The sequence below is a fragment of the Peromyscus maniculatus genome, chromosome 9 (genome assembly GCF_049852395.1).
Source record: "Peromyscus maniculatus bairdii isolate BWxNUB_F1_BW_parent chromosome 9, HU_Pman_BW_mat_3.1, whole genome shotgun sequence".
NCBI lineage: Eukaryota > Metazoa > Chordata > Mammalia > Rodentia > Cricetidae > Peromyscus > Peromyscus maniculatus.
In genome coordinates, this window is record NC_134860.1 from 54,023,104 (window position 1) to 54,046,184 (window position 23,081).

At 39.2% G+C, this 23,081-nt stretch overlaps 1 protein-coding gene across 1 annotated transcript in view; it reads left to right on the forward strand.

Moving 5' to 3' along the window:
* The window catches only part of Rnf17 (ring finger protein 17), a 120,323-nt gene that overhangs the window by 30,494 nt on the left and 66,748 nt on the right, over window positions 1-23,081 (forward strand). Inside the window, exons 7-11 of the mRNA XM_006993462.4 lie at window positions 1,964-2,135; window positions 11,459-11,535; window positions 11,787-11,861; window positions 16,560-16,861; window positions 18,935-19,024. Of these exons, the coding sequence (XP_006993524.2) occupies window positions 1,964-2,135; window positions 11,459-11,535; window positions 11,787-11,861; window positions 16,560-16,861; window positions 18,935-19,024 (716 nt within the window). The remainder of the gene's footprint in view (window positions 1-1,963; window positions 2,136-11,458; window positions 11,536-11,786; window positions 11,862-16,559; window positions 16,862-18,934; window positions 19,025-23,081) is intronic.

A 23,081-nucleotide genomic window follows, 5' to 3' on the forward strand; every position in this document is an offset into this window, starting at 1 on the left:
TTATTCATTCATATTCCTGGTAGTCTTTGTGTTGAAACTTGGGCATGAAAAGCTAGCAACTTTTTTCAGTCTTTATAGCTTGCTTCTTGCTGGAACATTTTTCATGGAATGGCTGGAATGTTCTGAACCTTAGCGTCAGTATAAGATGAAGGCTTAAGTCTGCTCCTTTGTGGCCCAAGTGTGGCTTTGTCCATTCCTCTGTGTACACAACTACCTTGATGTCTTAATTTCCCAAAGAATCTCAGCTTCTCCTAGGTCTCAAGTTCTCTGTTGCATATCTACCTATAATATCTTAGCCTGCATATGTGTCCTGCTGTAGTGTTCCTGAGTGTCTACCATGCTTTTCTTCTGCCTAAGATCTAACACAAAAGATCAGTCCTCTAGACAGTACAAAACAAGCTTTACTAATGTCATCAGTCAGGTCTCTTGCTCTCCCTCTGGTTGGAGTTGAGGAATTGGGAACTGTGTTCCTGCTTCCAAAAGAAGCCACAAAATGTCTTTTTAAAAAAATACTGTTTTCCAATGTTCTCATGAGATGGTATTAGCCAGTTTTGGGTTGTTTTTTCATATGTCCATGGGGAAATGATACTTTCATACTTCTTTCTAATGTTATTCTGTGTATGTGAGCTTTTAGGAACTTACATGTCTTTTTTAAAGAGACCACTTTAAAAAACTATGTGTCACCAAAGGTTTGGAGAGTATCTGTTTACCTTCCAAACCTAGCCCATTTTCTTTAGTGTTGGCAAACTTCTTTTGCTAGGGGCTAGATTTGATTTGAAAAAAATAATGAGAGGTCATTTTGCCTAGTGACTAAAATACTTGAATTTTTCAGTTTTCAGTTCAGAACTTTTAAATTGCTATAATGAAGAAATTCCATCCTAGAGAAGAGAAAAAGATTTGAGTAATGATGTGTAGCTAGTGAATACATAACCACTCAAGGAGATATTTTTGAATATTATTTTAAATTGGTATCTAACTTCTGGTTTAGTGCTGTTTTTAAGTCTCATTATATATTATTCATGGACTATAGATCCATAGTAATATTTTAAAATGTACAATTAAACCTTTGCAAAAAGTATGTATATATCTCTGTAAGGGCACAAAAGACTACAGGATAGATACAGGCAGAATTTTTCCTAGTTAGATAAATGTTCTAAAGTCTCCTTCATGTCTATGACATAACTGTCTTTTATTTTTTTTCTTTTTAAGACGAATTTTTAAATTTTTTTAAGATTTATTTATTAAATGCGTGTTTTGCCTGCATGTATATATGTGTACCAAAGGTGTGCCTAGTGCCCCATGGGAGGTGAGGAAATGGCATCAGATTCCTTGGTACTGGAGTTAGAGTCAGTTGTAAGCCACCATGCGGGTGCTGGGAACTGAACCCAGGTCTGCAAGAACAGTACAAATTAATAATCTTAACCCCTCAGTCATCACTCCAGCCTCAATTATTTTATTTTTTAATTTTATATTTTAATGATTTTTTTTAACTGTGTGAAGACATGTGTACGTGAATGCTGGTGATCACAGAGGCCAGAATAGGGCATCAGATAGCCTGGAACTGGAGTGATAGGTGGTTGTGAGCTGCCTGACTTGGGTGCCAGGGACTAAACTCAGGTCCTCTGCAAGAAGAGCAGAATGTGCTCTTAACATCTGAGCCATATTTCCATCCCTTTTGTTCTTTATTCACACATGGATTTCAATTATAATTTATTTCAACTTAGTTGAATGTCTTATTTAGCCATGTTATATGTTAAGTTTATCAACTAATAAAATTAGCTTTTCAGATGCTGTTCGGTTAGAACATGCTTCTTTTAACCATATTATTTAAATTCATCATCAGTGAAATGATTCTATTAGTTAAATTCATCACTTGGTAAAAGTAAGAATACTACTCAGTCATAAATTTACCTTTATAAAAATGGTAGTAAACTATCACAAAATAACTTTGTCTTCAATGAAGGAAAAAGAGCTTGTGTGAAGAACTTGTCAGACGCACAGATGATTATTTATCAAAATTAGCAACAGTTAAAAGCTACATTGAAGAGAAAAAAAACGATTTGGATGCAGCTATGAAGATAGCAAAAGAACTCAAATCAGCACCTTCTTTGAGGACCTACTGTGACCTGACTCAGGTAACTTTAATGTCCAGGGTGAATCAGTTCAGTGGTGGTTACTTTATGTACTTTAGAACATGAACTTGGCATGGAGGACTCAAGAAGTTTCTTTTTCAAATTACACTAAACTCTACAGGCACTCCTTGACTTATGATGAGGTTACAGTCTGATAAACCTATTATAAATTGAAAATATTATAAACCAAAGTGTTTTTTTAATACAGATAACCTACCAAATAACAGAACTTCACAGCAGTGTACTGTAGAAGGTTCATTGCTTACTCTTAGGACCCTGTGATTCTCTGCCACTGTCTAGCATTATAAGAAAGGATCAGCTCACAGAGGAAAAAGATCAAGTTATGGTTTCAACTAAATGCATGCTGCTTTTGAAATATTATAATGCATCCTCTCTCTCTCTCTCTCTCTCTATCTATCTATATAGATAGATAGATAGATAGATAGATAGATAGATAGATAGAATCCTTAGATACACACTGTTCCATTCATTTAGCCTTTTATTATTTTTACAGTTTATAACACATAATCTGAAAGCAAAGTAGTATGGCAGTGAGGTGACAACTGATGTTTGTGTTATTTAGATTTCGACCACTATGATAAATATCTGAGATAATCAACTTGTAAAAAGAAAGGTTGTTCTTGCTCACAATTTTGAAGATTTCCACTCATGATTGATTGGCTCATTTGTTTTGGGTCTCTAGTGTACATCATGTAGGAGAGTATAACAAAGCAGAACCATGTATCTCATGGCCAGGAAGGAAAAGAGAGGGAGAGGTTGGGACCCAACTGTCCCTTTTCAGTGACATTTTACCAGTGACCTAAAAACTCGTATCAGTCCTTACCTCTTAAAAGTTCCTGACGCTTTTAATAACACCACCCTAGGGATCTTTAGGGGATACCCAAGTTGCAGGCTATACAAGAGTTCTAAGACACTTGAATTAAAGATGAGGATAGGTAAGAGTAGTAAACAAAATGAGACTGTTTTCCTCTCATGAGTTTATAGATGCATTCGTGACTTAAATTTTTTTTAAGATTTATTATTATGTATACAGTATTCTGCCTGCATGTGTCCCTGCAGGCCAGAAGAGGGCACCAGATCTCATTACAAGTGGTTGTGAGCCACCATGTGGTTGCTGGGAATTGAACTCAGGACCTCTGGAAGAGCAAGCAGTGCTCTTAACCACTGAGCCATCTCTCCAGCCCGTAAATTTTTTAAATATCTAATTAAATTATTTATTATTAGTCCTGATAAGGATAGATGTAGTAATACCTTGACAACTGATTTGATCACACTGATGGACATTATAGCTTCTATGATTAGATCCAAAGATATATTACATGTTCAGGCTCAAGTCCACTCTTCAGACAAGTAGGGTTTAAATGCTTTCTTTCATTCCAATGATCTTCAAATGATTCTTGAAAGTGTTTACTTTATATCAATACCATGTGCACAAGACTTTTTAAGTTTATCAATCAACTAGCTTTAAGTAGCATACAAAACATCAGGTTTGAATACTGTATTTTCTAACATTTGTTTTCATTGAGTCTTCTCTCCCATCCCACTGTCCTTCCTTGTGACCCTCTTTCCAGCAATGTCCTTATCATTTTCATGTCCCATGTGTTCTGTTACCCTTCCACAAATCCTCTAAGCTTCTTTCTCTAGAAAGTTCCATAGCTTACAGTCCCACCAACATCCACCTACATGCATTTTTTATTCTTTAACTTTATTGATTCTTTGTGGATTTCACATATAAAAAAAATATGATGATGATGAAGCATGTCATGGAAGTGTAGTGTGGCCCGTTGAGTCACACAGTTTACTCTTTAGTCCATTCATCTTTACTTGTGTTTATTGCTATGAGTCATTGGTCTAGTTCAAGGCCTCTAGCTTCTGCTACACCACCAATAATGGGCTCTCACTGGGGCTCCTCTTGGATATCCTGTTGTTGTCCTGTGTCATGGAGATCCTACTGTTTTAGATCTCTAGGTTCGACCCCTTCATCTATGCTCCAATGGTTCATAGATGCAGTGAACCCAGTGGGGTGGACCAACTCATAGCCCTGGTTCTGGGCCTGGGTGGTAGCTGGGTTGGTCAACCTACCAGCTTTTCTTCATCATCACTTCCCCAGGTAAGCTCTCTAGCACTGCCTTGACTAGCTCACCCAGTGCAGCTTGCAGCAAGGAGCCAGGCCAGGTCTCCTGCTCTCAGGTCCTCAGATCTGGCTCACCAACACTCACATCACCAAGGACAGCTCTACCATTTTGCCCAGATGAGTTGCAGGGCTCGCTCTCCCGATTGCTGTAGAGGGGATAGGGGAGGGGGCAGTGTCAGCTCTCATGCTCTCGCAACCTCAGGGCTCAGTGCTGGCTCACCTGAGCCCAACAACCGAGTCAACTGGAGAGTACTTTCCAGGCAGGGTGCTGGACCTGCTCTCCTGTGTGCTGCAGCTGGTGAGGGGCAGGGCCAGCTCTCTCATCTGTCGTGACTTAAATTTTTAATTCAAGGTCCCATTCCTCCTGTCTCCTTATGCCTTCAGAATGTACAAATCGGGAAATAGTTGCTTCCTTCATCTCCTATCTTATAATCTTGTGCCTAGAGAGAAAAGTTGTACAAAATAGAAATGTCTTTCTTATAGTACAGATTAGCAGGACAAGATTAACAATATCCTCTTTGCTCTCTGCTTCATTCTCTAAGGGTGGGAATCTACTCTATTAACCTTTGTGTCCTCAGAGTCTTATTTCCTATAAACGAACAAATATAAATGATATACCGAGGTTACAGAATTAGAAGCTATTGATTTATTGCCTCCAGAATCTCTAACTTGAAAGGAAAAGTGGAGAATTTGCCAGTATCTTGTTCCTGATTCTCCCCTGTCATTCTAAAAACAGTATGTTTACATGCAAGGTTTTGGGAAAAAAAAGTAATAAAGCATGGTCTTGACTCTGGTAAATTTAGTTAGGAAGATGAGGTGAGATGCATTTGATGATAGCACTGGTGCATGATGAATCTGAGCAGAACTCTCTGTATCGGATAGTTACATTCTAATTACTTGGTGATGGTGACTATTGATGTATGTCTCAAACACCTTTAAACTCCTTCAGAGAATGTTGTAAACACTGATTTCTGCCCTTTACTTTGAGAGCCCAAAGAATAGCCTTGAATGTGTCGATTGAATACCTAAAAGATCATTTTACTTCTAAAATCCTCTTTTAGCAGTATTTTAATAAAAGAAAATTCATGGAGGCCAGCCTGGTCTACAGAGTGAGATCCAGGACAGGCACCAAAACTACTCAGAGAAACTCTGTCTTGAAAAACAAAAAACAAAACAAAACAAAAAGGAGCCAATTAAAAATAACACATAAAAATGGCACATTAGCAAATGCACTTTTCGAGGCTTGTCCTAAGGACGGAAGGAGGCGACGTGACACACACACACACACACACACACACACACACACACACACACCAGCACACTGCATGCGTGATGTGATGTAAAAGTTGGGAAAGAAACAGACCTGATGAGCTGTTGGACTGGAATGGACGAGATTTATTTACAATAACAAGAGCTTGTACTGTACGAGACTGTAGGTGAGGAACGGCTCAGACTGATTGCACGCCTTTAATCCCAGCACTTGGGGAAGGAGCCATAAGGCCAACCCGGGGCCCAGCTGTTGATCCTGTGAAGCCCAACAACTTGTAAGTGTTGGTGAGATTGCCCTAATGATGAACCTGTTCAGCTTAGATCCGTTCGGGAGAGGTTTCAGAAGCAGTCTAAGGAAACAAGATCAGCTGAGGAGTTGGCAAGTGAGTAGAACACGACCCAAGAATGCAAGAGAAGGAGCCATCCAGCCACCAAACCAGATCACCAGAGTCATAAGCCCATCCTACACTGACTGGGAGCAGGTAAGGCTCCATCTCTGGACCAGCAGACCAGGTCTCTACCTACTAGGCCCCAGCCATCGGAGCCCCAGAGACCAGGCAGCTACCTTTGCCTGCTCCCTCACAAAAACAAAAACAAAACAAAAAAACCAGCCCCTGCAAACCCAACAATCACTGGAGTCATAAGCCCACCCTACACCAACTGGGAACAGCCATTGGAGACCCAGGTACCAGACAGCAGCCTCTTTCTCTGCCCCCTCACAAAAAAAAAAAAAAAAAATCCCATGTGACACCAACAACCACTGGAGCCATAAGCCCACCCTGCACCAATTAGGATCAACTACTCCCTGAGGCAGAACCCACTAACACTGATTGGACTAACCTGCTCCCAGAGAAACAGATCCCAACAGCAGTGATTTGACCAAGAACTCCTAGTGGACCAAGACTATCAATTAGAACACGAGAGGCACCTTCAGACACAGACACCGCCTGTACCGAGCGGAGGAAGAGATGAGTGGACGCCATTGCAAAAATACAGGCAACAACATAAAGACTTATATGACAACATCAGAACCTAGTGATTCCACACCTACAAGACCTGAACATACCAAGACAGAAGAAACAGAAGAAATCAATCCTAAAAATGACTTTAAGAAGATAGAGGCCCTTAAAGAGAAAATAAAAAACTCCCTTAAGAGGAAATAAAAATACTCCCTTAAAAAGGAAATAAAAAATTCTCTTTAATTGAAGGGAAAAAAATTGGAAGAAATCAAAGAAAGCCAAGAAAAAGTAGTTAAACAAATGAAGGGAAAAGTTCAATATTTGAACATTGAAATTGAGACAATAAAGACACAAACTGAGGGAATGCTGGAAATAGAAAATCTGACTAAACAAACAGGAACTACAGATGAAAGCATAACCAACCGAATGCAGGAGATGGAACAGAGAATCTCTGATGTCAAAGACACAGCAGAGAAAATAGATTCATCAGTCAAAGAAAACACTAAAGCCCAAAAAGTCGTAACACAAAACATCCAAAAATTTGGGACACCATGAAAAGACCAAATCTAAGAATAATAGGGATAGAAGAAGGAGAAGAATACTAACTCAAAGGACAGAAAAAAATATTGAACAAAATCATAGAAGAAAACTTTCCTAACATAAAGAAATACCTATGAAGATGCAAGAAGCTTACAGAACACCAAATAGGTTGGATCCAATAAAAAGTCCCCTCACCACATAATAATCAAAACAGTAAACATACAGAACAAAGAAAAAATATTAAGAGCTGCAAAGGAAAAAGACCAAGTAACATATAAAGGCAGACCCATCAGAGTAACACCAGACTTCTCAATAAAGACTATAAAAGCTAGAAGGTCCTGGACAAACGTTATGCAGACACTAAGAGACCACCGATGCCAACCCAGACTATTATACTCAGCAAAACTCTCAATCACCATAGACAGAGTAAACAAAATATTCCATGATAAAAACAGATTTAAACAATACCTATCCACAAATCCAGCCCTACAGAAAGCACTAGAAGGAAAAAATCCAACATAAGGAAATTAAACACACCCATGAAAACTCAGGCAATAGATAATCTCACACCAACAAATACCAAAGAAGGGAAACACAACACTACCACCAAAAAATAACAGGAATTAACAATCCCTGGTCATTAGTATACATCAATACCAATGTTCTCAACTCACCTATAAAAAGACACAAGCTAACAGAAGGGATGTGAAAACAGGATCCATCCTTCTGATGCATACAAGAAACACACCTCAACTTCAAAGACAGACACTACCTCAGAGGAAAAGGCTTGGGAAAGGCTTTCCAATCAAATGGATTTAAGAAGCAAGCTGGTGTAGCTATCCTAATATCTAATAAAATAGACTTCAAACTAAAATCAATCGAAAGAGATCAAGAAGGGCATTACATATTTATCACAGGTAAAATCCACCACAATGAAGTCTCAATTCTGAACATATATGCCCCAAATACAAAAGCACTCACATTTGTAAAAGAAACATTACTGAAGCTTAAATCGCACATTAAACCCCACACATTAGTAGTGGGAGATTTCAACATACCACTCTCACCAAAGGACAGATCTACCAGACTGAAACTTAACAGAGAAATAAAGGACCTAACAGATGTTATGACTCAAATGGACATAATAGATATCTACAGAACATTCCACCCTAACACAAAAGAATATACCTTCTCAGCACCCCATGGAACCTTCTCAAAAATTGACCACATGCTTGGTCACAAAGCAAATCTCAACAGATACAAAAACATTAGAATAACCTCGTGTATCTTATCAGACCACCATGGCTTAAAGTTAGATTTCAAATATATATATATATATATATATATATATATATATATATATATATATAAAGCCTACAATCTCATGGAAACTGAATAATGCCTACCTGAAGCACGAATGGGTCAAGGAAGAAATAAAGAAATTAAAGATTTCCTAGAATTCACCGGGCGGTGGTGGTGCACGCCTTTAATCCCAGCACTCAGGAGGCAGAGGCAGGTGGATCTCTGTGAGTTCGAGGCCAGCCTGGGCTACCAAGTGAGTTTCAGGAAAGGCTCAAATCTACACAGAAACCCTGTCTCAAAAAAAAAAAAAAAAAAAAAGATTCCCTAGAATTCAATGAAAACAAATGTACAACATACTCAAACTTATGGGACACCATGAAAGCAGTGCTAAGAGGAAAATTCATAGCTCTAAATGCACACATAAAGAAGTTGGAGAAATCTCATACCAATGACTTAACAACATACCTGAAATCTCTAGAACAAAAAGAAACCCAGGAGGAATAGATGCCAGGAAATAATCAAATTAAGGGCGGAAATCAATGAAATAGAAGCAAAGAGAACAATACAAAGAATCAATGAAACAAAGAGTTGGTTCTTTGAAAAAATCAACAAGATAGACAAACCCCTATCCAAATTAATCAAAAGTCAGAGAGAGAGCATCCAAATTAACAAAATCAGAAATGAAAAGAGAGACATAACATTGAGGAAATCTAGAGAATCATCAGGTCATGCTTCAAAAACCTGTACTCCACAAAATTGGAAAATCTGAAAGAAATGGACAATTTTCTGGATAGATACCACATACCAAAATTAAATCAAGACCAGATAAACTATTTAAATAGACCATTAACACTTCAGGAAATAGAAACAGTCATTAATAGTCTCCCAGCCAAAAAAAGCCCAGGACCAAATGGTTTCAGTGCAGAATTCTACCAAATTTTCAAAAAAGAGCTAATTCCAATACTCTTCACATTGTTTCACACAATAGAAACAGAAGGAACATTACCAAACTTGTTATGAGGCTACAGTTACCCTGATACCCAAACCACATGAAGATGCAACAAGGAGAATTACAGACCATTCTCCCTCATGAACATTGATGCAAAAATACTCAACAAAATATTGGCAAACCAAATCAAAGAACACACCAAAAAAAGTATCCACCACCAGGCGGTGGTGGCGCATGCCTTTAATCCCAGCACTTGGGAGGCAGAGCCAGGAAGATCTTTGTGAGTTTGAGGCCAGCCTGGTCTACAGAGTGAGATCCAGGAAAGGCACAAAGCTACACAGAGAAACCCTGTCTCCAAAAAACAAACAACAACAACAACAAAATATCTGCCATGACCGACCAAGTAAACCTAAAAATCCCAGGGATGCAAGGATGGTTCAACATACGAAAATCTGTCAATGTGATACACCATATAAACAAACTGAAAGGAAAAAAAAAACACATGATCATCTCATTAGATGCTGAAAAAGCCTTTGACAAAATCCAACACTCCTTCATGATAAAGGTCTTAGATCAGGAATACAAGGAACATTCCTAAACATAATAAAGGCAATTTACAGCAAACCAACAGCCACCATCAAAGTAAATGGAGAGAAACTCAAAGAGATTCCTCTAAAATCAGGAAGAATACAAGGCTGTCCATTCTCCCCATATTTATTCAGTATAGTACTTGAAGTTTTAGCTAGAGCAATAAGACAAAAGGAGATCAAGGGGATACAAATTGGAAAAGAACTCAAACTTTCACTGTTTGCAGATGACATGATAGTATACATGAGTGACCCCCAAAATTCTACCAGTGAACTCCTACATCTGGTAAACTCCTTCAGTAAAGTGGCAGGATACAAGAACAACTCAAAAAAGTCAATAGCCCTCCTCTACACAAATGATAAAAGGGCTGAAAAATCAGAGAAACATCACCTTTTACAATAGCCACAAATAATATAAAATACCTTGGGGTGACACTAAACAAGTGAATGGCCTATATGATAAGAACTTTAAGTCTCTAAAGAAAGAAATTGAAGATATCAGAAAATGGAAAGATCTCCCATGCTCATGGATAGGTAGGATTAACATAGTAAAAATGGCAATCATACCAAAAGCAATCTACAGATTCAATACAATACCCATCAAAATCCCAACACAATTCTTCACAGACTTGGAAAGAACAATACTCAACTTCATATGGAAAAACAAAAAAATCCAGGATAGCTAAAAATATTCTGTACAATAAAGCAACCTCTGAAGGCATCACCAACCCTGACCTCAAGCTCTACTATAGAGCTATAGTAATAAAAACAGCTTGATACTGGCATAAAAACTGACATATGGACCAATGGAATCAAATTGAAGACCCTGACATTAATCAACATACATATGAACACCTGATTTTTTACAAAGAAGCCAAAACTATACAATGGAAAAAAGAAAGTATCTTCAACAAATGGTGCTGGCATAACTGGATGTCAACATGTAAAAGATTGCAAATAGATTCGTATCTGTCACCATGCATGAAACTCAAGTCCAAGTGGATCAAAGACCTCAACATAAATCCAGTTACACTGAACTTGATAGAAAAGATCAGCCCTCTGTCAGATGTGGGCTTGGTGAAGATCTTTTCCCATTCTGTAGGCTGTCGCTTTGCCTTGTTGACCGTATTTTGCTCTACAAAAGCTTCTCAGTTTCAAGAGGTCCCATTGATTGATTGTTTCTCTCAGTGTCTGTGCTACTGGTATTATATTTAGGAAGTGATCTCCGATGCCAATGCGTTCAAGACTACTTCCTACTTTCTCTTCTAGCAGGTTCAGAGTCTTAATTTATTCTACCATGTCTTAATATTCCGACCTGCCCCTTGAAATCCTGCCCTTTGGCGCTGCCCTATGTCCCCAGGTAAAAGCCTCATTTTAAGGAAAAGCCCCTCACCTTCCTCTGTCTTCAGCTTTTCCTCCCACGAGGTATGCACCCGACCCCCCTCTCTCTCTTCTTTTCCTATTTTTTATCTTCTCTTCATCTCTCTATCATAATAAACCATTTCAATGTGGAAAAAAATAGAAAGAAAATTCACACTTGAAGGATATGTCTCTCTTGATTCCAGATTATCCGGACCTTGAAGTTAACATTTGAAAGTGAATTGTCTCAAGTTAATTCCATAATTCCAAGGAACCCCCCAAGGTGAGTAAGTCATGATTTAGGAGACAATAAAGAGTTATTAAACTTGATATATATATGCTTATTTATATAGCAAGTGATTATAATTTGAAATTTTAGGTCATACATGCTTCCTAAAGTAACAACCACATTAAAATAATTTTAATTTGTGTAAATTATTTAAGTGCTTTCTTTAAGTTAGCCAATGTTGGCAACTGTTGTATAGAGAAGTAATAAATTTATAAGAACATTTACTTATGTACTAAATTTTTCAGGTTGAATATAAATTACAGTGAGATTATCTGTATGTTCAACAGTATGGGAAAGATTGAATTTGAGGACTCAACAAAGTAAGTACTTTTAAGAATAGCAAAATGCTGTTAGTATCTGATAGTACCTAAGTCTAAGAGACAAATGAATGTTTAATTTAATTCAAGAGCTAAAAATTATCTAAAAAGCTGCCTTTCTGTAGTTAATTTCTGTTTGTAGTGCTTTTTAAAAGACCTGGAAGAGATTAGTATTAGTGATTTATGCATCAAGGCTCTTTGGATTTATCTAGTGCTAGACTCCAGCATTCTAGACGATAATAAGATAAACAGAGAAATTACAATGCGTAAAGTAGAAATGAAAAACAAATAAAATGCATTATGGTTGTGATAGTAGATATAGACAGTAGAGCTGCTGCAAAGGAATGGAATGATCATTTTTTCTTAGGACAATAAAGAACTTTGCAAAGGATTTTATTTTCACTTACCTGTGGGAAAAAAGTGGTAAGTGGAAAGGAGAACAAATGGAAGGGAGGTGTCAGAACAGCATATAGGCAGTAAACTAGCATCCATATTAGAAAACCTGCCACAGTGCCATTCTCTGTATCCCTGTGTGCATAGAGAAGCTCAGCCTAGAGACTGTGCTGCTGTGTGACAGCGTTTACACTTTATTTACTTGCTGTTAAGTATGATGGCTACCAACCAAGTGTTGCTTAAATTAAGCACAAGTTAACTGAGACTAAATAAAATGACAAATTCACTTCTTTGGTTTTATAAGCCAAATTGCAAATGCTTAGTTGTCACGTGTCTTAGTATAGTGATGCTGTTATAGCAAAGCGCCTAAACAGAAATTTGTTTCCTCAGTCTAGAGGCTGGAAAATTCAAAATCAGGGCACTGACAAGTTCACTGTCTGATGAGAATCCTGGTCTCTGCTTCCAAGATGACATCTTATTAGCATGCATAAGGCCCTAGATTCAAACCTTGGTGCAAGGAGGGGTGGATAGAGTTGATGCCTTCAGTATTGTTGGCCTCACAGTGTAGGAAAAAAGGAATGGACAAAATAGGGACAAATGTAGCATCATTTGACAGAACAGTAAAGGGCTCAAGATAGTTCTTTCCTTTTGTTATTTTGTTTTTTGAGACAGATTTCTGTATGTATCCCAAACTGGCCTTAAACTTGTATAGCTCAGGCTTGCTTTGAGCTAGCTTTGAGCTTTCAGTGATCCCTCTGCCTCAGCCTCCCTCAGTGTGTGTCATCACACGTGGTATCTCCATCCATTTTAAAAGGTCCAACTCAAAAGTCTATCAAGATGACTTAAAGGGTAAAGATGCTTCCACCAACTCTGATGACTTGAGTTCAGTTCCCCAGAATGTACATGATAGGAGATAACTGATTCCTACAAGTTTTATCTGACTTCCACGCATACTATGCCACATGCATTCCTACACACTTGTACACACGCCATAGTACATGCACTCATACATACATATACAGATAATAAATAACCAAATGTGAAAAATATTGTAACATACAGTACCATTCAATGGAGTGGAGTCTTGGTACTACTAGCATGAAGATTGTTTCAGCATCATCTCAGTACCACCAGCATGAAGATTGTTTTAACGTGAGTTTTCAAGCCAACTCTCAAATCATAGCACTGTTAGTTCAGTACATTTCTGCTATTATTAATAGTTCTGTTGGATGATAAAAACCACTCAGAAGATTTTAAACATGAAAACAACAATACTTTGCTGACTCCCCCAAGGGAGGCCTCACCTTTTTGGAGGAGGAAACAGGGGATGGGTTGGGGAGAAAACTGGGGGGGGGGGAGCAGGAGGAGGAATGAGAGGGGGATCTGTGGTTGATATGTAAAATGAATAAACTGTTTCTTAATAAAGAAAAAGAAGAAAACAATAGTTAGGTTGCATTTTTATTTTTTCATTATTATCTATTTTTATGTGTACTTCTGTGTGTGTGTGTGCATATGAGTACAGGTGCCTGTGGAGGCCAGAAGAAAGGATCTGATCCTCTGGAAGTAGAGTTACAGATGACTGTGAGCTACATAATGTGGGTGCTTAGAACTGAACTCAGGTCCTCTGCAAGAGTAATGGGTGCTCTTAACTGCAGAACTCTCTCTCCAGACCCCTAGATTACATTTTTGAAATTTCACTCTGAGTCTAAGGCCAACTTGATCTACCTAGCAAGTTCCAGGCCAGCCAGAGCTACATAGTGAGATACTCTGCTTCAAAAGAAGGAAATAAAGAAAAACTGTTTTACACACACACACACACACACACACACACACACACACACACAGGAATACAGGAACAAAATTAAATTGGGATAGTGGATATGTTCACTCCTATTTATTGGCCATCTGAGGAGAAAGGTAGAAGGGGATCTTGAGTAAATGTGCTAGTTTAAGGCAAGATCTTGGACTTGATTCCAGATTTAGGTTATTTATGTTGGTCTTTTTTTCAAATATCCAGACAAGTGAGGAACCAAATGGTGAGGAGTTTGGTTGTTTGCAACTTTATTTGGAATAATAATTAATCAGTGTCCCAGGTAGTCTTAATTGTGATGTCAGCTTGACACAATCTAGAGTCATCTGAGAGGAGACTCTATTGCCTACATCAGGTTGATCTGAGGGCATGTCTGTGAGAGATTGTCTTGATTATTGATGGATGTAGAAGGGCCCAGCCCACTAGGTGGCACCATTTCCATCATGGTGGTCCTGAGTTTTATGAAAAAGATAGTTAAAAATTAGCCTACAAGCAGGCTAGCAAGCAGATTTCTGCTTCAAGCTCTGCTTGGGTTGCCCTGACTTCCCTCACTAATAGGCTGTGACCTGGAAGTAAAGGCCAAACAAATCTATTTCTCCTCATGTTACCTTTGGTCAGAGTATTTTATCACATCAACAAGAAAGGAAACTAGCGCAAATGGCACCAGACTGAAATAGCCTATCACCCTTAGTCATAGGAAGACCTTGCTAGAGGAACACTGGGTACCAGCCTTCCCACAGGCTGTGCCTTGGGTTAGCTTTGGGGGTTTCCCAAAGGATAAAAAATGATAATCAGTAACCTTTTCAGGAAGAATATTCTTCTAGATAATTTTAGAACTTGAATATGGTTACTATCAAATTTCTAAGGTTTAAAACCACTCTGCTTCTTTATGAAAGTCTTTGCTAATCTTGTGTTGATTTTGAATGACTACTCTGAGTTAAATTTAAAATTTTCTGGAGGCAAGTTCTATAAGCTGCATGTCCTATTATTAAGTGATAGTTTGCCCAATGAAGCAGGTAATTGAAAAAAGTCAAGGGTAGTGCTCTGGAAAATATTTAAATCTAAAACAATGAAAAAGTGACCTGAAAAATAAATAAATAAGCTTAGATGGTGCTGGAGAGAGAGGATGAAAACAAACAGAAAAATGTGGTGTTGTATAAGGGAAAGATTAATGAGACTAGAGCTAGTTAGCTTAAAAGTTGAGTAAGGTCTGATGATAATAACTATGGAAAGGTCTTTACAATACACCCAGGCCTTTCAGAAGGGCCCTCTGTACAACTTAGATTAATTTTCCCTAGTATCAAATGCGTTCCTTCTGTTGGAAGGGACAGATAAACATGTGTTGTTAATTCAGTTGCCCTTCTATAATTTGTAAATTGACTCACTAGTATTTTGTGAAGAAATAAAGGCTGTCATGAGCTAACTAAAATTAATTGTTACGGACTGTTCTCTTCCATTTTAAAATTTCTAATTATAAATGTGATAGCCTGAAAGTGTCTGGCTCTGAGGAGAAGGCAGACGAATGGGAAGTAGGGCTGAGGAGATGGCTTAGCTAGAGAAGGGCTGCTCTGCAGGCTCCCCATGCAAACCCGAGTTCAATCTTAGCGCCCACGGAGAGAGCTGGGCACTGTGGATGATCCCCAGAACTGCTGAATCCAGGTTCTGAGAAAGACCTCATCTCAGCAAATAAATAAGGTGGAGAGCAGTTGAGGAAGACACCAGACATAAATTTCTAGCTTCCACACACATGTCTGTGGTACACACATGAATGAGTCAGCACACACACAAACTAAACAAACATACCACACCCAGAGAATTCAGGTAATGTAACTATGAGCCTGGTGGAAGTGTCTTAAGATTTGTACTCACATTATTTCCTATACTTATTTTTAAGATGACAAAGTTAGAAATAATCTTAATATAATTTAAGTGAAACCCTTAAGCCAAATCAAAATGACTTCTTTGGAAAACCTATAATATTTTAGGGTCAGATTATTATGATATGACTAAAGTTTCCCTCATCATACATACATCTTCTTGACTTTTTAAAACCCTAAAGATAGCCAAGTGTGCTGGCACACACCTGTAATCTCAGCATTTGGTAGGCTGAGGCAGAAGGACTGTTGAGTTAGAGACCAGGCAAATCCCAAGCCATACTGAACTACTTAGAGAGACCCTGCCTCAAACAAAACAACAAAACAGAATGATCAATCCCAAAGGTGGTTTGGGGCTTTGACTAGGCAGATTCTTTGGGAGTTTGAAATGGGCAGGAGGATTTCTTTAGGGCCAATTACTCTGTTCTAAAAAAATTAGATTGTGGCAAGGTTATGCAACTCTTTAAGGTTACCAGAAATTATTAGATTGTATGGTATGTTTCTGCATCAGTGAAGCTGTTTATGAATTGATCTTTTGGTATGTATCACACATCAGCTATCATATGGGAAAGAAATAGCTTGAAGGTCAGTATTAAAGTAGTCCTGCTGTGTATTTTTAAACAGATGTTACCCTCAAGAAAATGAAATTGGACAGAATGTTCAAAACTTTAATAATAAAAAGGAACTTTGTTGTGATGCATACTCATCACTAGAAAAGAAGAGGGTAGACACAGCTGTCCTGGCTGGTGAAGCACCTGTACTCCCTTTGCAACCAGAGACCCCTGTCAAGCATTTAGAAGGGAAAAGCAAGCAGCCGCAGAAAGAGGTGGCTGTAGTAACGTCTCCCAAGACTATGGCTGTGCTGCCTCAACTGGGATCTAGTCCTGATGTGATAATTGAAGAAATTATTGAGGAAAACCTAGAATGTGAGTAAAAACAGAAATGGAAGGATCTGTTATCTGTAGTTAAAAAGAATTGTTGTCTTTTGTTCATGTGCTTAATAGAAACATATTGCTCTAATTGTATATCTCATATCCCATCATGAGTGAGACTCTATTGATTCCATGCACCTGCCTTCACATACTCCAAATTTGGAAAATTTTGTTTTTAGCTTTTATTTATATTGTGTTTGAAGGTACTGGAGGGGTTTCACAACTAATATAGTCTGGCCTAGAATTGACTATGTAGCCCAGGCTAGGCTCCTATTTAAAGCAATCCCCCTGCCTCAGTGACTTGAGTGCTTGGATTCCTGATATAAGCTACCTTGCCTGGTGTTTTTTTTTTTTTTTTTTTTGGTTTTTCGAGACAGGGTTTCTCTGTGTAGCTTTGCGCCTTTCCTGGAGCTCACTTGGTAGCCCAGGCTGGCCTCGAACTCACAGCGATCCGCCTGGCTCTGCCTCCCGAGTGCTGGGATTAAAGGCGTGCGCCACCATCGCCCGGCTATCCTGGTGTGTTTTTTAAAGGCCTGTGTTGGCACAGGCCTTTAATTCAAGCAGTCAGAAGGCAGAGGCAGGCAGAGCTCTGTAAATTTTTGGCTAGCCTGGTATACATACGTAGTGAGCCCAGGCCAGGCAGGGTTACACAGTGAGATGCTGTCTCGAACAAACCAAAACCAAACAGATTTGGGGCCTGAAGAGTTGGCTCAGGAATTAAAAGCCTTATTACTCTTGCAGAGGACAAGAGGACCTGGATTTGGTTCCTAGCACATGCATGGTAGCTTACAAACATCTGTAACTCCAGTTCCAGAGGGTCCAAAACCTTTTTCTGACCTCAGTAGGCACTGGGCACCTACCATGTGGTACACATCAATACACACAGGCAAAATACCAGTACACATAAAAATAAAGTAAAATTTTTAAATATAAGGGGAAAAAACTTCTGAGGTGTAACTTTAATATTTGATTTACTTAGGGTTTTTGACATTTTTATGTTATATATTTAAGCCTGGTACATATGATGTAAATAAATGGTAGATGAAATTTGTAGATACAGTTTTATTATTCTCTTCTTATTATTTTTGTTTTGTTTTGTTTTGTCTTTCGGGACAGGGTTTCTCTGTGTTGTTTTGGTGCCTGCTCTGGATCTTGCTCTGTAGACCAGGCTGGCCCCAAACTCGCAGAGATCTGCCTGACTCTGCCTCCCAAGTGCTGAGATTAACGGTGTGCGCCACCGCCACCAGGCCTATTATTTTATTCTTAAATTAAGAACACTTCTTGAATCTTTGTTCTGAGATTTAATCTGTTAGGAGCTAAACTGTTATAAATATTTTATAACAACTAAATACTAAATATAAAAATATTTAAAGAATTTTTAAATTAAATAAGTTGTTTGAATAGACTTACAGTGTTAGTATTCTGTCCATTCTTATAGTAGTAGAATGCTACTAGATGTGCTTTTACATTAACTATCTTTTGACAGTTTTTAACACTATTGTCTCTTTTATTGGTTAACTTTGCAGAAGTCTTTTAATTGGAATTTGAAATATTTTTTTTTTTTTTTTTTTTTTTTTTTGGTTTTTCGAGACAGGGTTTCTCTGTGTAGCTTTGCGCCTTTCCTGGATCTCACTTGGTAGCCCAGGCTGGCCTCGAACTCTCAAAGATCCGCCTGCCTCTGCCTCCCGAGTGCTGGGATTAAAGGCGTGCGCCACCAACGCCCGGCTTGGAATTTGAAATATTTTAATAAAATTTTAAACACATAGGAGAGAAACAGAGATGGAGAGTAAGAGAGACGTTTTTAAAGGGGACAGTAGTGCTCACTCGAGAAAGTGTAGGCTTCTCAACAGAGACCCAGAATGAAATTTTAAATACAAAGAAGTGGACATAGCGTCCTGTATCTTCCTTAGCATCAATGTTTGAATAACTTGTGATTACCTATCTTGACTTTACTTACAAGAAATCTTACCATTCTAGTATTTTACCAATTTAATCACAGCTTTTTAGACACTAGTGTCTGGTCACATTAAGAAAATTCCTAAATTTTTCTTCTTTATTTTGATAAAGCATGTGTCACAGATGATCCTGTGGAGACTCCTGGATACCAAAAAATGCCTCCTCAGAAAGAGCTGTCTGCTCCTGTTGGATCAAAAGCAGGTATGCTAACAACTGTCCATGCTTGATGGAGTGGCATTTGCTTGATGTATGATAACTCTTTCCTAATATGCTCCGAAGAGCATTTTACTACCTAAATCTATTTTCCTTTTAATGTTAAAAGTTTTTACTATCTGAAAAACTAGTTACATAGTTACTTTGGTTCTTCAAATTTTTATGTCTGTTTTTAAATTTATGAGGCAAAGTAATAGGTTTCCTTATGGCATTCTCATACATACGTGTCATTAAACTTTGTTCTCATGTGTTCCCCTCCTGCCTCTTGCTTGTCTCCTCCTCCTTCTCAGTTGTCCCTCTTCTGCTTTCACGTCACATGTGTTCCATTATATTCTCTTTTCCTCTGTTTCTTCTTTGAAATCTCTTAAATCTTTAATTCCCTCTAGACTCTTGACCTGTACACACACAGAGACACACAGATTCTGCATATAAGAGAAAATATACAGTGTTTGTCTTTCTGAATCTGCCTGTTTCACTTGACATAATTTCCAATTCCATCCATTTTCCTACAAATGCCGTGATTTTATTTTTTAGAACAGCTGACTAAAATCCCATTGTGTATATATTACATTGAATCTTATGTTAGTTACTTTTCTCAATAATAAGACAAAATACCTGATCAAAGCAACTTAAAGATTTATTTAGGCTTACAGTTAAGATAGAGTCCGTAAAGCCAGGTGGTGATGATGCACACCTCTAATCCCAGCACTTGGGGAGGCAGAGCCAGGTGGATCTCTGTGAGTTCGAGGCCAGCCTGGTCTACAGAGTGAGTTCCAGGACAGGCACCAAAACTATCCTGTCTTGAAAAAAACCAAAAAAAGGAAAAAAAATAGAGTCTGTGATGATGGAGAAGGCATGAGGGCAGGAATCTGAGGTGGCTGGTTACATTCTGTCTGCAATCAAGAAGAAGGGAAGGTGAATACTATTGCTCTGCTCACCTCCTTTTATTTCAGTCCAGCCCTGCCCGTATTTAAGGTTGGTTTTCCCTCCTCAGTCTGGAACTCCATTGAAATCATATCCAGAGGTTTATCTTCTAAGTGGTTCTAAATCCTGTCACAGTGATTATCACGATTAACCACCCTTTGTCAACTTGACCACAAAATACCACCCTTGACCTCAAAAATATTATGCTCATCTCACAATGCAATTAGTCCATCTATAAAAGTCCCCTTTAGTATTTAATATCCCCAACACTGTTCAAACATTCATTTTCTTCTGGAACTCAAGGGGGTATATTAATACTGTGAGACTGTAAAAGTTTTTTAAAAGGTAAATACTTTCAGTATACATTGTCACAGTGTAAGCATTCCTATTCTAAAAGTAAGGAAATGAACATAGTGTGCTTAGTTACTTGTTTTTGTTTGTCAGCTTGTGTTGAGCAAGGCTCATCTGGGAGAGGGAAACTAAATTGAAAAAATGCCTCTATCGGATTGGCCTGTTGGCAAGTCTGTGGGGCATTTTCTTGTTGAATGATTGATGTAGAGAGCTCAGCCTAGTGTGGATGTCACTATCCTTGAACAGGTGGTTCTAGGTTATAGGAAAAGCAAATTGAGAGAGCCATGGAAAACAAGCCAATAAGCTGTGTTCCTCCATGGACTTTGTTTTGGTTTCTGCTTCCAGGTTCTAGCCTAGAGTTCCTGTTTTGACTGCCCTTCATGATGGATTGTAAGCTGTGAAACGAAATAAACTCTTTCTTCTGTGATGTTTATCACAGAGATGGAAATCAGACTAAGGCATATAGCAAGGAAAGATTGGACTGATGCAAAACTAAAACTATGTAGGGCAAACGTCAAATGCTGTATGTAGCACCATGCCCAGCACCTGGGGCTTGTAATAAATTGGATGTAGCAGCAGAATGGATCCTGATTTCACATCCATTAGTCTGTGTCTTTTTATTGGGAAATTGAGACCATTGATATTGACATAGATCAATGACATCAGTGATTGTTGATTCCTGTAATTTGTTGTTGTTAGCAATGGTGGTGGTGCAGGGTGTGTGTGTGTGTGTGTGTGTGTCCCTTTTGATTTTGCTGATCTGAGACCACAGCACAGATGTCAGCCCAGCAAAACTTGTCTTTTAGAGTCTCCATTGAGAAGTCAGGTGTAATTCTAGTAGGTCTGCCCTTATAAACTACTTGGTCTTTTCCCTTTGCAGTTTTTAATGCTCTTTCTGTGTTCTGTACATTTAGTGTTTTGATTATGGTATGGTGAGGGGACTTTATTTTTTGGTCCAGTCTATTTGGTGTTCTCTATGGTTCTTGTACCTTTATAGGCATCTGCTTTAGGTTAGGAAATTTTTCTTCTGTGATTTTGTTGAAAATATTTTCTAGGCCTTTGAGCTGTTTCTTCCACTATTTCTATTATTCTTATGTTTGGTCTTTTCATAGTGTTCCAGATCCCTGAATGTCTTATATCAGGAGATTTTTAGATTTAACATTTTCTTTGACCAGTGTATCTAATTTTTTTATCGTGTCTTTAATGCCTTAGATTCTCTGTTCTCTCTCTTTTATTCTGTTGGTGAGGCTTGACTCTGTGGTTCCTGTTCAAACTTCTAAGTTTTTCATTTCCAGAATTCCTTCAGTTTGGATTTTCTTTATTGATTCTATTTCTATTTTCAGGTCTTGAACAGTTTTATTCATTTTCTTCCACTGTTTGTGTATTCCTGGATTTCTTTAAGGAATGTATTCATTTCCTCTTTAAGGCCCTCTATCATCTTTACACAGGCAGTTTTAAGGTCTTTTCCTTGTGCTTCAGCTCTGTTGGAATACTCAGGGCCTGCTGTGGTAGCAGTGCTGGGCTCTAGTGGAGACATTTTGTCCTGGCTGTTATTGATTGTGTTTTTACACTTGGCATTACAATCTACTTGGCATTAACAATCTGGGATTGTTAAGATTATAGGTCTAGGTGCCAATGTCTGGTTTTGTCTTTGTTGGATGGGTGTTTTCTTCCTTGGGTTTTGATTCCTTTCTAGATTTTCAGAGAGTATGATGTCTGTGTGTTGCCTGGTAGGAAATTTTCTGTGGACCTGATGGGTATGGCCACTGGGGGTTCCAGATAAAATGTGTTTCTGGGTATTGGGCACTGACACTTAGGAATGGGGATAGGCTAGGGTTCTTTAGGGGTTCACAGGAGGGAGTAGAGCAGAGTGTTCTATCAGGACCTGCTTACTTAGTCTCTTTGTAATGGGGGTAGAGAGTGGAGAGGTCACCCCAGAAGGTCTGCTATAGAGCTGGGGATGAGACTGGGGAATTGGATCTAGAGAAACAAAAGGAGAGGGGGAGATCTACAGTCAGCCTACCTGCTTCCCTGGCAGGAGTTGGGAGGTTAGGAGGGAGTGCCTGCTGGAGTTGGGAGCTGGGATGAAGCACATAATTCAGGAGAGGGAGCTTAGGAGGGGAAGGTCTGTGGGACCCTCAGCAGATGGGAGCATGGGGTGCAGAGAAAGCCACTGCAGGTGTTCTGCTGCAGAGCTGGGGGTGAGACTGAGGGAGTGGGTCTGCAGGAACACAGGGAGAGGGGAAGATCGGCAGTCCACCTACCCTATTCCCTGGCTCTTTCCGCATTCTTTAAAAGCTGGAGCCTTCATGGAGTGGTGTTTTGCACTCAAGGTGCCTTTCTGTTGTCCATACATAAGAAAGTATGCAGTTTCTTCCTTCCTTCCTTCCTTCCTTCCTTCCTTCCTCCCTCCCTCCCTCCCTCCCTCCCTCCCTCCCTCCCTCCCTCCCTCCCTCCCTCCCATCCATCCATCCATCCATCCATCCATCCATCCATCCATCCACAGGGTTTCTCTGTGTAGTTTTGGTGCCTGTCCTGGATCTCACTCTGTAGACCAGGCTGGCCTTGAACGCACAGAGATTTGCCTGGCTCTGCCTCCTGAGTGCTGGGATTAAAGGCGTGTGCCGCCGCCGCCGCCGCCGCCGCCGCCGCCGCCGCCGCCGCCGCCGCCGCCGCCGCCGCCGCCGCCGCCGCCGCCGCCGCCGCCGCCGCCGCCACCACCGCCACCACCACCACCACCGGGGGAATCTGACTGAAATAACAGAAATAT